Genomic DNA, 14,396 nt, shown 5'->3' with positions numbered 1-14,396 from the left:
TGGAATCAATCCGTTAACCCAAAATACGTTTGTGGTACTTTTTAATTAGAGGCGTCCTTTTCATACACGGTATTTTGATCAGTAACGGTAAAAATATGGCCCAGTGAATTTCCTATTGAAAATCAATTTTACTGACATGTTTGAATTAGTCTAAATTAGGAATAATGCACATGTATTATCAAAAATAGCCTTTGATATCTGCCAGAGTTAAATAGTGTTGAACAGAACTACTCCCGCTTACATGGTTAAAGTGCCTTTCAGAGCAACTTTTAAGAAACTGCATGTACAAAAAATGTATTTTCTTATTAGGAAAGTGAAGCATCAATTTGTCTTTTGAGGAAATTATTATCATGATCTATTATATGAACAATTGTATACAAATGCAGCAAAAGTTGTAGTGTTCAAAGCAAATTTCTCTCTGGGACAAAGTTCATCCTGATGCTGATCCTGATGCTGATCTGTCCATGACCCACCCAACAGTATTGATTAGAGAGTGATCAATCATGAGTCTTACTAAGTCATCGTCAATTAGAGATATTTTATGCTCCACTCGCCTTTCATTACACCATTTTGTCTAATAGCTGGGATAAGCTCCAGCATGCCCGTGACCCGAGTGAGGATAAGCGGAACGGAAGATGAAGATCTGGCCATCAAACAGAAGACTCAAGACTCAAACAATCCGAATCCTCTTTTGAGAAAGAAGTCCAGTAATATTCATAAACTCTGAGTAAACGCTGTTATTGTGCTCAGTTTCAGATTAGTCATCGCATAAGTATGAATGTATGCATGTATTTTAGGTGCAGAGCTTTAAACAAAATACATACAGTAAACAATAAATCAATAATAATAATATTTTATTTATTGATTTATTATTGTTAAAAGGGGTTTTCCTTTGTCAATAATCAGGTGATTTCAGCTAAAGCCACTCCCATAAACAATGTAGTCAGCACCTTGGAAACAGGTAAACCCTGACCCGCCCTTTTGGTACCTGCCAATCAAAAACCCACGACTCTCAACTCATTTAATTCTCTTTATCTGACACATCAAACATGTCTCCTGGGCTTCACATTCCTGCTCCTGTCCCCCCCCCCAGCCCCCGCCTTATAAGCTCTCAAGATCTCGATCAAGAAATCAAGGTACCAACCACGGTTGTCTCTCTATTTACTTATGTTTTTTTATGTCTTGTCATCATCCGTAGAGTTTGAAAAGAAAAAAAAATCGAGTCTCTCTTGACAAAGTAGTACAGAATAGAAAGTAAAGATATCGGTTTTCAAATGTAGGGTTTAAAAGTAAAAGGTCGTCAGGAAAATACATACTCAAGTAAAGATACCTGAAAAATCCTACTTATGTACACAAGTATTTGAACTTTGTTTCTTCCCACCGCTGATGATGACATTGAGTCAATCAGTCACAGGGGTGCATGTACACAGGACGCTGTTATATAACAACATTGCTCGGCTTCAGCGTAAGGTGGAGCTTTTCACGAGTTCCAAGGAAGTGAAAGAGAGACTTTCTGTCTGGGATTTCCTCTACTGACGAGGAATGGATGGCAACACATCTCAACTGCTATGCGCAAAATTGTCAGATCCAAAGCCTTTCGCGGACTGACTCCGGCATGCTCCAAACAGACATTCGGTACACCAAACTCCGATGGTTTCTGACAGCCGTCGGGCTTCTCCTGTACGTCGTGGACATCTGGACAGACGTGGGACTGTCCCTGAAGTACCTCCTGGACGAACATTACATACGCTCGGCAATGACTTTCTCCTTCGTCCTGGCCGGGCTGCTGGTGACTCAGATTTTCAGTCACGCCTGGTACGAGGACGACCTGGATGATACTTTGATGAACCCTGTATCGGGAATGTCCAAGTGCAGACTCGTGATCATCCACCTGTGCGGCGCGGGTATTTTTACCAGGTAAGGGTGACACCAGTGATGACATTCCCAGTAACAGGAAGCGCAGCAGTTCACATGTATCGTCGGTATGTTGTCCGGTGTCCTGCATATTATGTGAACTGGTAGAACCACTTTGAGGTTGTATTTTGTTCAGTCCCTCAGAATGATTACATACTTACAGTTCTATTCATAAAGTAAACCTGTTGTTGAACATCAGCACCACCGCAGCAATAACAACTTTCCGGACCCAAAGCGAAGACTTTTCAGACTAGACTTTATTGGGGTTTATCTTTTTTTCCAGGGTTCTACCAGTTCAGATATTCTGTCTCAAAGGTTTGCTGTTGTTTTTAACAAAGATAGCATTCTGTTGTCGTAGCAAAAATATGTAAAATTAATCAAGGGTACTCTCAAAAGTATGCAGATGTTCATCAAAACAGTGCAAAATATGTACTTTGTCTTTTCTTAAGTCAAAAGCTGTGCAACAACAGGCCGGCTATACTGAAAGATAATTGTACTTTTAATCGTGTATTGGCTGTCTTTTACCTCGTATCTCTCCTATTGTATGTATCCTGTTTTTTAGGTACTACCACTTATTGAAAAGTGGCTTCAGAGTGGTCTGGATCTCAGCTGGCTCCCTTGACGAGGATGCGAGGAAGGAAGTGCACCACGGCCTCTTTTGCCAAGCCACCGACCTGAGCATGCTCAAACTCTTCGAGGCGTTTTTGGAGAGCGCCCCCCAACTCCTCCTGCAGATCTACATAGTCCTGGACAAGGGCGGGGCCTCGGTCGTGCAGTGTAGGTTTCGGAGATGCTCACATGTTTTCTGGGTTGAGCCCAAAGCTTGACATGACTGGAGGAGTGCCTAATGTTGTAGTAGTAAAAAACAGTCTGAAGATTGAGAGTTCATTTGTTTTTGCGTTTTATCTTTATCCTGTCTCTGATTCCTCCTTAGGGGGCTCTGGATTTATGATCAAGACTAATCAAGACAGAAAGATAGTCTTAGTCTTGACTTGGTCTCGTCTAAGTCTTAGCTCATCAGAGTCTGTCTTGTCTTGGTCTCAACTCTTCAGAGTATTGCCTGCGTCTTGGTCTTGACTTGTTCTCAACTCAAAGGCTTGGTCTCAACTTGTTCTGAGCTCAAATGTCTTGGACTTGACTTGGTCTCCACTCTTCCAAGTTTTGGGCTCAATTTGTTTGCAATTTATCAAATATTTGTTCTCAATTTGGTCTCACATTGTCTTGGCCTTGCGATTGACTTGGTCTCAGATCCTCAACCTTTCATTCTTTTCTTTGTTTCACATTCCCCCTGACTTGGTGTTGTCCTCAAAATCTTGGTCTCTCTTTATGTACTGTAGTCTTGACGAGAATATTACGAGCGCCATTCTAATCGAATCTCCAATTTACAACCCTAAATCTCAATGCAATCATCAACAAACTGTGTCTGTCCTGTCTGCTGTCTTCCAGATTTGTCTATGGTCTTCTCCTCTTTTAACATCGCCTGGGCCTTGGTGGACTACCGCCGCTGTCTCCGCCGGTCGCTGCCCCGCATCCAGGAGATGCCGTCCGGCATACCCACCGTCATTTACTTCCTCTACAAACTCTGCACCATTAGCAGCCACATCCTCAGCTACAGCCTCCTTCTGGTACTCACCCCTTACTGCGTGATACCCTTGGTGGCTATTTTGTGGCTCCTGGGTACCATGTGGTCACACCTACTTTGCACCAACTTCTGCTCCACCAGAAGCCATGAGATGGTCTACCGCGCTGTGGTTGGGTTCATCCTCACGTTCACCTTTTTTAATGTCAAAGGACAGGACACCAGAATAGCCATGGTTGTGTATTATATCCTCTACTCGCTCATTAACATGACGTCGCCATTACTTTTGGCTTTGTTTAAGCCGGACGTGCAGAAGGCAACGTTCTTCCTCGTGATCAGCGGGTTCATTTTCTGCGGTACTGTGTTGGGGCTGGTCTGCCTCGTGTTGTACTACCTCCACCTGCACCCGAGGGAGAAAAGGCGCCAAGCCGACGAGGTGGACGGGACTGTTAACCGCACGGAGCTAAAAGGGAGGATGAGCAACTTTCTGCGGCCTTGACGGACATTTAGTCAAGATGGCGGACATGCTACGACGAGGACGGCAGTCCCGAAACATGGATGAGACTCTGAGGAACACAACACTCCATCAAAATGGCAGACATGCTTTCAGGAAAATCATCAGCTTGTTGTCATTTAAGAAAAAGTGACATACAAGTATCTTTTAATAAAGATGACACTCCACAAATATGGCAGACAATGGGACATGCAAGATGAAAATGAAGCATATATATATATATATATATATATATATATATATATATATACATACATTTCAATAATATATGTAAATACCGTATTTATTGCAGCGTAGCTTTATACATGTAATTTATCTGCAAGGCAATTATTATTATTTTTTTATCTCCTGAGCTCGCTGAAAGCTGTTACTACACCGAGACTGATAGCAAAGCTAATGATTATAAAATGGAGTCAAGTGCAATAAAATATGACATGATCATGAATGATAAGGGTTACCTCATGCTTTGATGTCATGCACATACGGTTTCCAAGTATTATAATATGAGTTTTTGCATACTACTGCTGGAGCAGGAAGAGCTGTAATGCAACTATTGAACACCAGGGGGCGGTATTGTCATTGTTATTTTCTTCGAGGCTTTTTGACTGCAAACGAACTAACAATTTCCAGGCTATACTGTATCGTCAATAGTTGGACTTTTCAGAGGTATTCATTCTACAAAATGTTTATTATTGTGATTCTCTGCAATTCATATAAACGTATACGTAAATGACCTTTTCAGAGTGAGCAATACTGCATCCAACTGGGGCTCTTTCGCCTAAAATAGGATACTCCAAACAAATTAGCCGACTTTCTGTTCAATTTGAGGCATGCTTCTTTAGTTTTTCGTGAGTCTTGTCATGATAAATATGTTCACCCAATTTCGTGATGATTGGTGAAAGTGTTGACGTGAAGGCTGATTTTCGGAGGGCCATTTCTCATGCAATTTGTCCAAAATAGGCTGCTTTAAACCAAAATGGCCAACTTGGTGCTCAATTTCGGCCATTGGTCCGAGAGACATTTTTGTGTGTTCTCACATGATAGACATGTCCACCTAATTTTGTGTTTTTGGGTGAAACTGGTGTGAGCCATTCCAAGATAGTGATAACTGGAAAGAGACATCCCTCCCATATAGGGAGAAAAAAGATGACATCAACCTTTCAAATGACAGATCCTCCCCTTCTCCCTCTTACTCCTTTTGTCGAGAATAAATGTGTCCACGTAAACCTGCCAAAATTGCTTTTATCGGGGGGCGTGGGGAGTCTTTTTTGGAACAAATTTGCCTGAGTGACTCACCTGAATAGTTAGCGCCAGTGACATCGAACCAGTGGAGTGAAGCATGACCCCTGAAAAGGCGAGTCAGGAAAAGTGGGAATGCGTCATTTCTGGCACGGTAATAGCCGCTTATCTCCCGTTCTCATCTCGCCCTAATGCACGCCCAGAAGGAGCTGAACTTCGCGGTGGAGGAAATGAGGGAGACTACACTCAACAGTTTAGCTCGGTTAACGGTTACCTCGCAAGGTAGCCGGCGGCTAGCGCCTCTTGTTTCGTTGCATGCAAAAGCTCCATGAACATATTTATTAAGTCTTTTTCTCAAGCTGCTGCATCTTCAACCCCAACACCAGACAACGTTTTCTCTCTCTTTGTTTTTATGAGGCCGCAGCATCTTATTTTTTACATCCCAATTTCAGGGGGTCTGCCGGCGTGTGCGGTGCCCCCCCGCAATTTGTAAAAGGCACAATAAACGCGGCGTGGCGGGCCGTTTTTCATTAAGGTTTCAAAGTCCATTGAAGGCATGATTAATGAAGCCCTGTAATGTTGCATGTCTTTAATTACCATAATGCACTAACGCTGCACCGGCATCTTAGATGCATTAGCGACCTGCACTCAGCTCCGAGAGTTCCCAGGATTTTTCTTTTTTTCCTGTTTTGTTTCTTTGCAACGGCACCGTTAAGGTTTCTTTAATCACGCTGCATTGCGCACTGACAAATGAGTCGGGGCAGTGACAGATTGGAGCGTGGGCTGAGGGTAATTACAAGCAGTGGGCCGGTGTGTGTGTGTGTGTGTGTGCGTGTGTGTGTGTGTGTGTGATCAGAGCCTGGTATACGGTTCACAGGGTTCTGTAAATAAAATAAATTATTCCAAGAGCATTGTAACAATGTCGGAATTCTGCTCCAGGATCCATCATGCAGGGGAATAATGTGGGCAAACAACTACACAAAACAGAAAACACAAAAACAGTTCCATGCATTGGACTATATGATGAGCTCATATGAGTGGAAGCAGGACAACTGCTCTCCTGCTGTTCGATAAAGACACAAATGATGAAGTAATAAAATAAATGAGCAAATACCGGTAAAACTTATTTTGGCAAGTCTATTTAAAAATACAAGAACAATTTAAACTATTGCAATAAATCAAATCTATGATGTAAGTCAAAATATATAAGAATTAATATTAATAATAATATAATCGATTGACAGCCCGAGTATATATATATATATATATATATATATATATATATATATATATATATATATATATATATATATATAACTCAAGAGTCGGACACACATCTGAAGAAAAAGCACCGTTTCGTTGTCACTCGCAACTTCCTGTGAGGCCGTCGGGCGAGCCATACGAATGAGCGGGAAAATGCAAGGAGACAAACTGCAGACAAAGCAGAATGGATGGCTTCCACCACCAAGCTGCTCGGGCAAGCGGGACATGACGCCACAGCCAAAACACGCCAGGGTTCTCCCGGCCCGGTTAATCAAGACAAGCTTTCCCAGTCGCCACCCCATGTGTGTGTTTGATTGTGGCCCACCACTACTTTTTTCGGATGTGTGAAGCCATCGGTCATACGCAATCTTTTTTTTTAAGTTACATCCAGTCGACAGGGAGGTCGATGCATATTCAGCCGCAGCGCAAACAAACAGCTACAGTGGATATCATCCATCATCCTGTGTGGTGCCGGAGTGTGCGCAACATAAACATGGCTTCTGTTTTCTGTCTAGTTTTGTATAGTGTCCCAATACCTTTGCACAGTACTGTATTTTTTTTCCCCAAATGTACTTTTTTTCACTAAATTCCCAGGTGGCATTTTTTCCAATCAGAGCTCCTGGATTAGCAATCTCAGAAATGAAAATGTTATAAAAGGGGTGTGCGTGGGGCGGGGTGGGGGATTTGGGGGCGGCCTCCTCTTGCAGCTTATCACAGCGGGCCCGAGTGCAGCCCGAGATGCCACGGCCGATTAAAGCTCGGGCCCGCCGTCTTTGAAGGTCGCCACGCTGAAATTTGTTCTACATTAAGCCGGTGCTAATGTGATTACAGACATTGATCCATTAAATCTACTGTAAAAATGCAGGGTTTGAACTCGATACTGGCGGAGAAACATGAGAGGTACTGTGAGGGATTTAAAAGAAGCTTTGATGTCATATTTAACCCATCTGCACAGAAAAGGGGGCGAAATGGCCATAAAACGCATTTTTGAGGAAGAGTGGCAAACCCCAGTGTGAGGAATGAGTTTTTTTTGGGAGGGTGTATTGAGCGGGTGTAAGGGGCCAGCCGCGTTTAGCCCCTCAGGACGTTTTATCGGGGCAATAAAGTGACCCAGACGTTCACCCCGTGTCACTTTGGCTACAGGCCACATGTTGCTTACATGCATGTACCAACAAAGCTTTTATTCCAAAGCAAAAGACACAGGGTTAGGTTTTTATCACCTCTTGGGTTGATCACTGTTTTTGTGCTAGTTTGGATGGCTGGTCATACAGGTAGTCTGTTAGTCAGCAAGTTGGCCGGGCCGGTCAGTCAGTTAGTTGGCCAGATGGTCAGTCAGTTGCCCAGTTGGTTGGTCAGTCAGTTCGTCAGTCGGTTGGTTAGTTTGGCTGTCAGTTGGTTGTGAGTCATCCATTTGGGGAGTTAATCAATTGGTCAGTCAGCCAGTCAGTTGTTTCGTTAGGGATTTTGTTGGTTGGTCATTTCGCCAATAAGTAATTCAGCTGATTGGTATACAGTTAGTCGCATCGGTAGTTCAGTAGGTCAGTCAGTCAGTTGAAAAAAAATCGAATAAATCAGCTAAGTTGACTTCAAAAAGTGGTCGACACAACATTTTTTGTCTCGAAGCTTCTCCGGGACAAAAAAATAAAAGTTCCGCCCGGAACAATGTTTGGGCTGTGTTTCACACGGACATTTATTGTAGACAGATGCAGGATTGGGCCAATGATAAACTTTGCCAGAAATGAGAAAGGAGCATCTGTAAGTTATTTTTAAAACACCGGTAGATGTGTAATGTACATATAACATGATAAGTATGAGCGAGCTGAATGGTAGTTAGTTTGTTTTTTTTAACCAAAAATGGCTAGCGTGTTAATGCTAATCGCGATTGCTAACTGTTTAGAATTTTGCCGTCCCAAATTCTGTACACGAAATTTATACCACAGATTCAGTAACAACATATCGAGTTTAAGGATTTTAGTCCATGCCTCATAAATGAGAATAAAATGCATGTTAGTAGTAAAAAAAAAAAAAAAAAAAAAAAAAAATTGTGGGCAGGGGCTGATTATTATTCAATTATTCGATCAATAATCAATAGGACAATCGATTTGAAAAAGAAGCGATAGTGACAGCTCTAGTTCCAAGTATCAAAGTGGCCAGTCTCGTTTCATAGAGAACAGTCCAGCAGATGTTGACGATCTGTATATGACGGCCTTTAAATGTCAGCCTGTCGGATTTATATGTAGAATCAATATGAGACCTTCAAGACGGTATAGAAAAACATCACTTTTGCGTATAGCATTAACAATCCACCCACACTTTAATATTTGCCTTAAATTTAAACCTCCCCCTGGCTCCCTTAAAATGACTTTGTGAGTGTACGTCCTCCCTTGGTACATATAATTAGTACCCAGTAGATGTACAAAATGCATGCAGTGTTATTTGAGTGTCAAGCGTTCCCGCAATGCCACATTAGAAGTGATGAAACGTTTACCGAAGGGTTGCAAAGTCAACGCGAAAGGCCGCCGTCACCTGACGTCTGCGCCGTCTGTGTGTCTTGCGCTCAGCACGTAACGCAACAAAGGTGTGTGACTGAGTAATCTCCTTAAAAAGGCTCCCCTGGCAAAAGGACGGCGGGACTCAGACGCGGGCCCCTCGGTCGTTCAGCAGGCGAAACGACACCCGCTCTCTCCGGCTAAAGCACGCCGATGACATCATCCGTCGTCTCCCCCATTTCAAGAAAACACCATACGGCTGTTTAGCACTTATTAGCATGTGCGCTATGGAAGCCATTTTGGTGAATAATCACGTTATCTCCCAGTGGCGCTGCAGGCCTCAAGCCTTCACAATGAAACCGCAGCGGCGGAGATGGCGGCCAAGCCAAACAAGGCCAAGACGGTCAAACGCATCAAAATCAGACGTGGTTTATTTTGTTACGGGAGACGGACAGAGCGGACTGTAATTTGGACAAAGACGTCCGCCGCTGGAGGACAAATGCTGTGGGAAGTTGATGAAGGGTTCGCCGTGTGGGAGGTGAGGCAGAGGGGAGAGCGGACATGTTGTTTTATGCGTGACAACTAACAGACTGGCGTGGAAAAAACATGAATGAGCTTCCTTGTTCAGATGATGTCAGCGCGGATCGCTGCCCTGTATTAACACTCTGTTTGACTTATGACAATTATTGATCATTTTATGATGTCAACATATAGTTTATGGTCCCCGCATACCCTATGAGGGCTACTCCGAGGTCATTTCGCTACCCGTGGGACTTTGCCAGCAACAAACAACCATGAGGTATATGCCATGTATATAATAAGCTGATTGTAGGGCCATTTGCGGCTTTTGGATGTTTTGGTGGGATGTATAAATACTGTTTATGTATGCCCCGAAAGTGGTACAATTTGGAGTTTAACCCAAATTTAATTTAGGGACCTGGCCATTTGATGGCGCTCTTAATGCACATATGGGGGTCTGGCCAACAGAATCTTTGTGGAATTTGTAAGGTTTGTTTTTGTATTTTTTCAGATGTTTTGTATTTAAAATGTTTTTTAAAAACATGTAATTTTGATTTTTTTTAAATGGTATTTATTTTGCCATTTTTGTAATATGTGCAGCAGATGTGTGATAGGAGGTGTGATAGAGGAATTTAAGGAGGAGGTGGGAGTGCATCAGGGATCAGCCTTGAGCCCCTTCCTGTTTGCAGTGGTGATGGACAGGCTGACAGATGAGGCTAGACTGGAATCCCCGTGGACCATGATGTTCGCAGATGACATTGTGATCTGCAGTGAGAGCAGGGAGCAGGTGGAAGAACAGTTAGAAAGGTGGAGGCATGCACTGGAAAGGAGAGGAATGAAGATTAACTGAAGTATGACAGAATATTCTGTATGTGGATGAATGAGAGAGGTGGAGGGGGGCGAGTGAGGCTACAGGGAGGAGAGATAGCGAGGGTGGAGGACTTGAAATACTTGGGGTCAACAGTCCAGAGCAATAGTGATTGTGGTAAAGAAGTGAAGAAACGGGTCCAGGCAGGTTGGAACGGGTGGAGGAAGGTGTCAGGTGTGTTATGTGACAGAAGAGTCTCTGCTAGGATGAAGGGCAAAATTTATAAGACAGTGGTGAGGCCAGCCATGATGTACGGATTAGAGACAGGGGCACTGAAGAGACAACAGGAAGCAGAACAAATGAAGATGTTGAGGTTCTCTCTAGGAGTGAGCAGGTTGGATGGATTAGAAAGGAGCTCATCAGAGGTTAGTTTTTTTGGAGGCAAAATTAGAGAGAGCAGACTTGGATGGTTTGGACACGTCCAGAGGAGAGATTGTGAGTATATTGGTAGAAGGATGATGAGGATGGAGCTGCCAGGCAAGAGAGCTTGAGGAAGACCAAAGAGAAGGTTGACGATGGCTGGAGTGAGGGAAGACATGAGATGAGGGCGGTTGGAGTTGGAGAGGAGGATGCAGGAGATAGGCTTACAACACGTTGTGGTGACCCTGAACGGGACAACTCAAAAGGAAAAGAAGAAGATAGTATTTCATTTTTCAGAGGTCCTTTTCTCAGATTCTTTTCAGTTTTTTTTCAGATTTTAGGAGGGTAACTTTTCCGACTTTTTTGGGGGGTAATTTGTGAGATTTTGTGTGAAATTTTCAGATATTTTTTTTTGATTCCAGAATTTTTTGTCGAAACTTTTTAAAAATTGTTCAGCTTTTAAAATGTTTATTATTATTTTTTCAAATGTCTTTAACACTTATTGTGTGGCTTTTATTTTTAAAGATATTTATCAACATATCCATCTGCGCGAAACATTCTCAGCATGATTGATATTTGTTTTACTCTGCAATTGGCACATGCGGTGTTCGTATGGGTCAGTAGATGGCAGTGTAAAAGCACACATGAGTTGACGCAGCAATGTGAGCAGAGGCCACACAGGCCACAGAGACACCTGATAGCACCTCATTACCCATCAGCACTCTGCACTCATTAGACAAGAGGCCCCCAAAGCTTTTGTTGCTCTAAAAAGCAGCCACTGTTCCGTTTTTTGTTTTTTGTTTTATTTGGTCTTTATTTTTTTTCACCAGAGTGATGTTAAGAAAAAAATAAGTCTTCAAGTATAAGATAATGTTGCAGAACATATTTGTATGTATTCAATCTTAATTAAATTACTCAATTTAATTACTGTAGTCTTATTTGTAATGTTATTAAAACCATTTTATTTTATGTATTATTTATTTTGTGCAGTGACACAATTAGAATATATCTTTTCTTTAGCATGATAAATAATCAATGTGAAAAAGGTAGCAAGGCCTGTCCATTGTAGAATAAATTGGAAAATATATTAAAGATACAAAAATATTATAAATATTATACATTTATAAATTATTACAAATAAATATTATAAGCTAGAAATTACATGATTACAAAAAATCCTTCAAACTTTTTTTTTATAAATTACTATTTCTCTTTTAGTGTGATCAAATAAAATAACATAAAATTATAATACATAAATAGAAACGATAAAATAAAATATACATAATCTAATAATAATAATAATAATAATAATAATACATACATACATACACACATACATACATAACAAAAAAACAACAATAAATGTGACAAATTGAAATCCCATAATTGTCCTTTAACATGATGGTTATTTGTCAAGTAAAAAAAAAAAAATCATTCTTAAACTGATCTGGAAAACTATTCACGTATGCGTGTTATGATCCTATCTTTTACTTCTGACATTAAAGAGATTATGAGGAGCTTCATGAATAATTCATTAACAATGGATTATTTTAAACAGCACAGCAGTACAGTAAACGTGTCGCCCGGGACAGCGAGTGATCGATGAGGTCAGACTTTGGTTTTGGGACGGTCAGTCAGTCGGCGGGGTCACATGACAGAGGATTTCGTGAGAGCGCAGGCAGGCGGCCATTTCTTGACACTAAAAGGACGATTGGGTTTCAACACGGCCGAGAGGTCCGGTTTCATAGCTACAATGAAGTGCTCGCTATTGATAAAAAGTGGAAAATGCATGTCTGAATGTAAACGAAGACGAGGAAATGATGATAAAAATGATGGGATGCATAAAAAGACATGTTATGATAACGCACTTTCAGTCCAACAAGTTTCCACCTGTCTGCCAATGAAGTGATGAAGTGCTTCTTCTTCCCTCGTGTTTCTTTTCAACATCACAACAGGCCGAGTGTGACACGAGATTCATGATTTCAAAATAATAATCTTTTTTTTTTTTTTATATTGTTTTTTGAAATGTTCCATTTTTTAAATTATTTTTGTAGCAATTTGTGGACCATCTGACTATCAGGCTAACCAACTGACCGACTGACTAAACAAAGAACTAAGTTAACTAGTCAACTGACTACCCAAATGTATGACTCATTAATTTACTAACTAACTAACTAAGGAACAAACTGATTGACTGGCCCACCTCACACACTCACTCATTGACCAATGAACCACTGACTAACCAACTAATAGACAGGCAGAATAACAGACTGACCGACACGCTATCTGAATTACCAACTAACCAATTTACTGAGTGACTGAACTATAGACTTACTGAGTGACCGGCTGACTAACAGAGTAACTAATGAACCAACTAACTCACTGACTAACTCACCGACTGACCCATCCATAAACCTACCAATCAACCGACCGACTGACTGACTGAGTTAATAACTAACATACCGACTGACTACTTGACAGACTGACTGCTTTCCCCACAGGAAGTGACAGCCTATTTTTTATTTAATCATTTCCACAGAACAGGCAATGCATAACACGCACACACACACACACACACACGCACACAGACACACACGCACACACACTGCAGCTAGTCCAGAAAGTCTCGGCCTCGCATGTGTTTGGATAAGCTAGATTTTCACAACTGGAAAGTCATCAGCACGAGTAGGCTGCGTCTTACATATCAGCATATCACAAGCAGGTATTAAAATCACAGACACACACACACACACACACACACACACACACAGATACACGCGCGCACACATTTGGAAGAGGTGATTAAAGATGGTGGAAAAGGAGGACGAGGAATTAAATTTAGAGCGTGCAAGGCGCCAGTCAGGACATAGCGGACTGACAAACACAGCGTTGATGATAGCGATGATTAATGGTCGTAATATTTAATAGCCTACAGTGACACAAAGATATAGACAGGACAATTTCGTCGTGTAGCAGCTTACGAGAGGGCACCAGGCATCGAAAAGGGGAAAGGGCTTTCAATAAAAAAAAAAAAAAAGTAAAAAAACATATGGCGGTAGTGACTCAACTCACAACACATTGAGCAAAGGCATGATATCACAATTGTCACATGCATAAATTCTTTATCATCTGCAAAGAACGACTGATATTGCTCCTGAGGAGTTGTGACGTTTCCTCTATCTCAGTGATTCTCAAAGCATGGTACAAGTAACACTAGTGCAAAACAACAACAAACAAATCAAACGCTCATTTACAGACCAAGTCTCACAACCTCCTAACTCATAATACCGCCGGCATCTTGGAGTTCCACTATCACAGTTAACCATTAGTGTTTCTCGGGTCTGCCCCCCCCCCCCCCCCCCCCCTCCTCCCAGCCAAACACACACACACGCACACACACACTTGAACCGATCATTGGCTGGGAGCCAATGCCGCTTTGAGGACTGACGCTGGGATCAAGTCTACCCATTGGCCATGCCGAGCCAAGTGACAGTGAGTCTTGGGCAACAGCTGAAAGACGCGGGCAGTGGAAGTGGGAGTGGGTTTGGGTTTGGGGGCTGCGTGGGTGGGGGATTTCAATCTGGCTCGGACTCGCGCTTAAAATCGCGCATGAGTGGAAACACTAGAAGCAAAAAATGTTGGACTTGTCCA

The 14,396-nt window shown here is 42.0% G+C and overlaps 1 protein-coding gene across 1 annotated transcript; it reads left to right on the top strand.

The window, feature by feature from the left end:
* The first annotated feature begins 1,069 nt into the window (after positions 1–1,069).
* Positions 1,070–4,178, top strand: xkr9 (XK, Kell blood group complex subunit-related family, member 9). Its single transcript, XM_061758499.1, has 3 exons — positions 1,070–1,917; positions 2,477–2,691; positions 3,361–4,178. Exons 1-3 carry the CDS (start codon positions 1,547–1,549, stop codon positions 3,990–3,992), a joined length of 1,218 nt encoding a protein of 405 aa, XP_061614483.1. The 5' UTR covers positions 1,070–1,546; the 3' UTR covers positions 3,993–4,178.
* The last annotated feature ends 10,218 nt before the right edge of the window (positions 4,179–14,396 follow it).

This window comes from Phyllopteryx taeniolatus, chromosome 20, assembly GCF_024500385.1.
Source record: "Phyllopteryx taeniolatus isolate TA_2022b chromosome 20, UOR_Ptae_1.2, whole genome shotgun sequence".
Taxonomy (NCBI): Eukaryota; Metazoa; Chordata; class Actinopteri; order Syngnathiformes; family Syngnathidae; genus Phyllopteryx; species Phyllopteryx taeniolatus.
Note: the sequence above shows the minus strand (reverse complement) of the source record. Positions and strands in the feature narration are given on the sequence as shown.

Coding starts and splice junctions, on each gene's coding strand:
- xkr9 (XM_061758499.1), top strand. CDS start 1,547: ATGGCAACACATCTCAACTGCTATGCGCAAAATTGTCAGATCCAAAGC. Junction 1,918..2,476: donor GGCGCGGGTATTTTTACCAG/GTAAGGGTGACA, acceptor CCTGTTTTTTAG/GTACTACCACTTATTGAAAA. Junction 2,692..3,360: donor CGGGGCCTCGGTCGTGCAGT/GTAGGTTTCGGA, acceptor GCTGTCTTCCAG/ATTTGTCTATGGTCTTCTCC.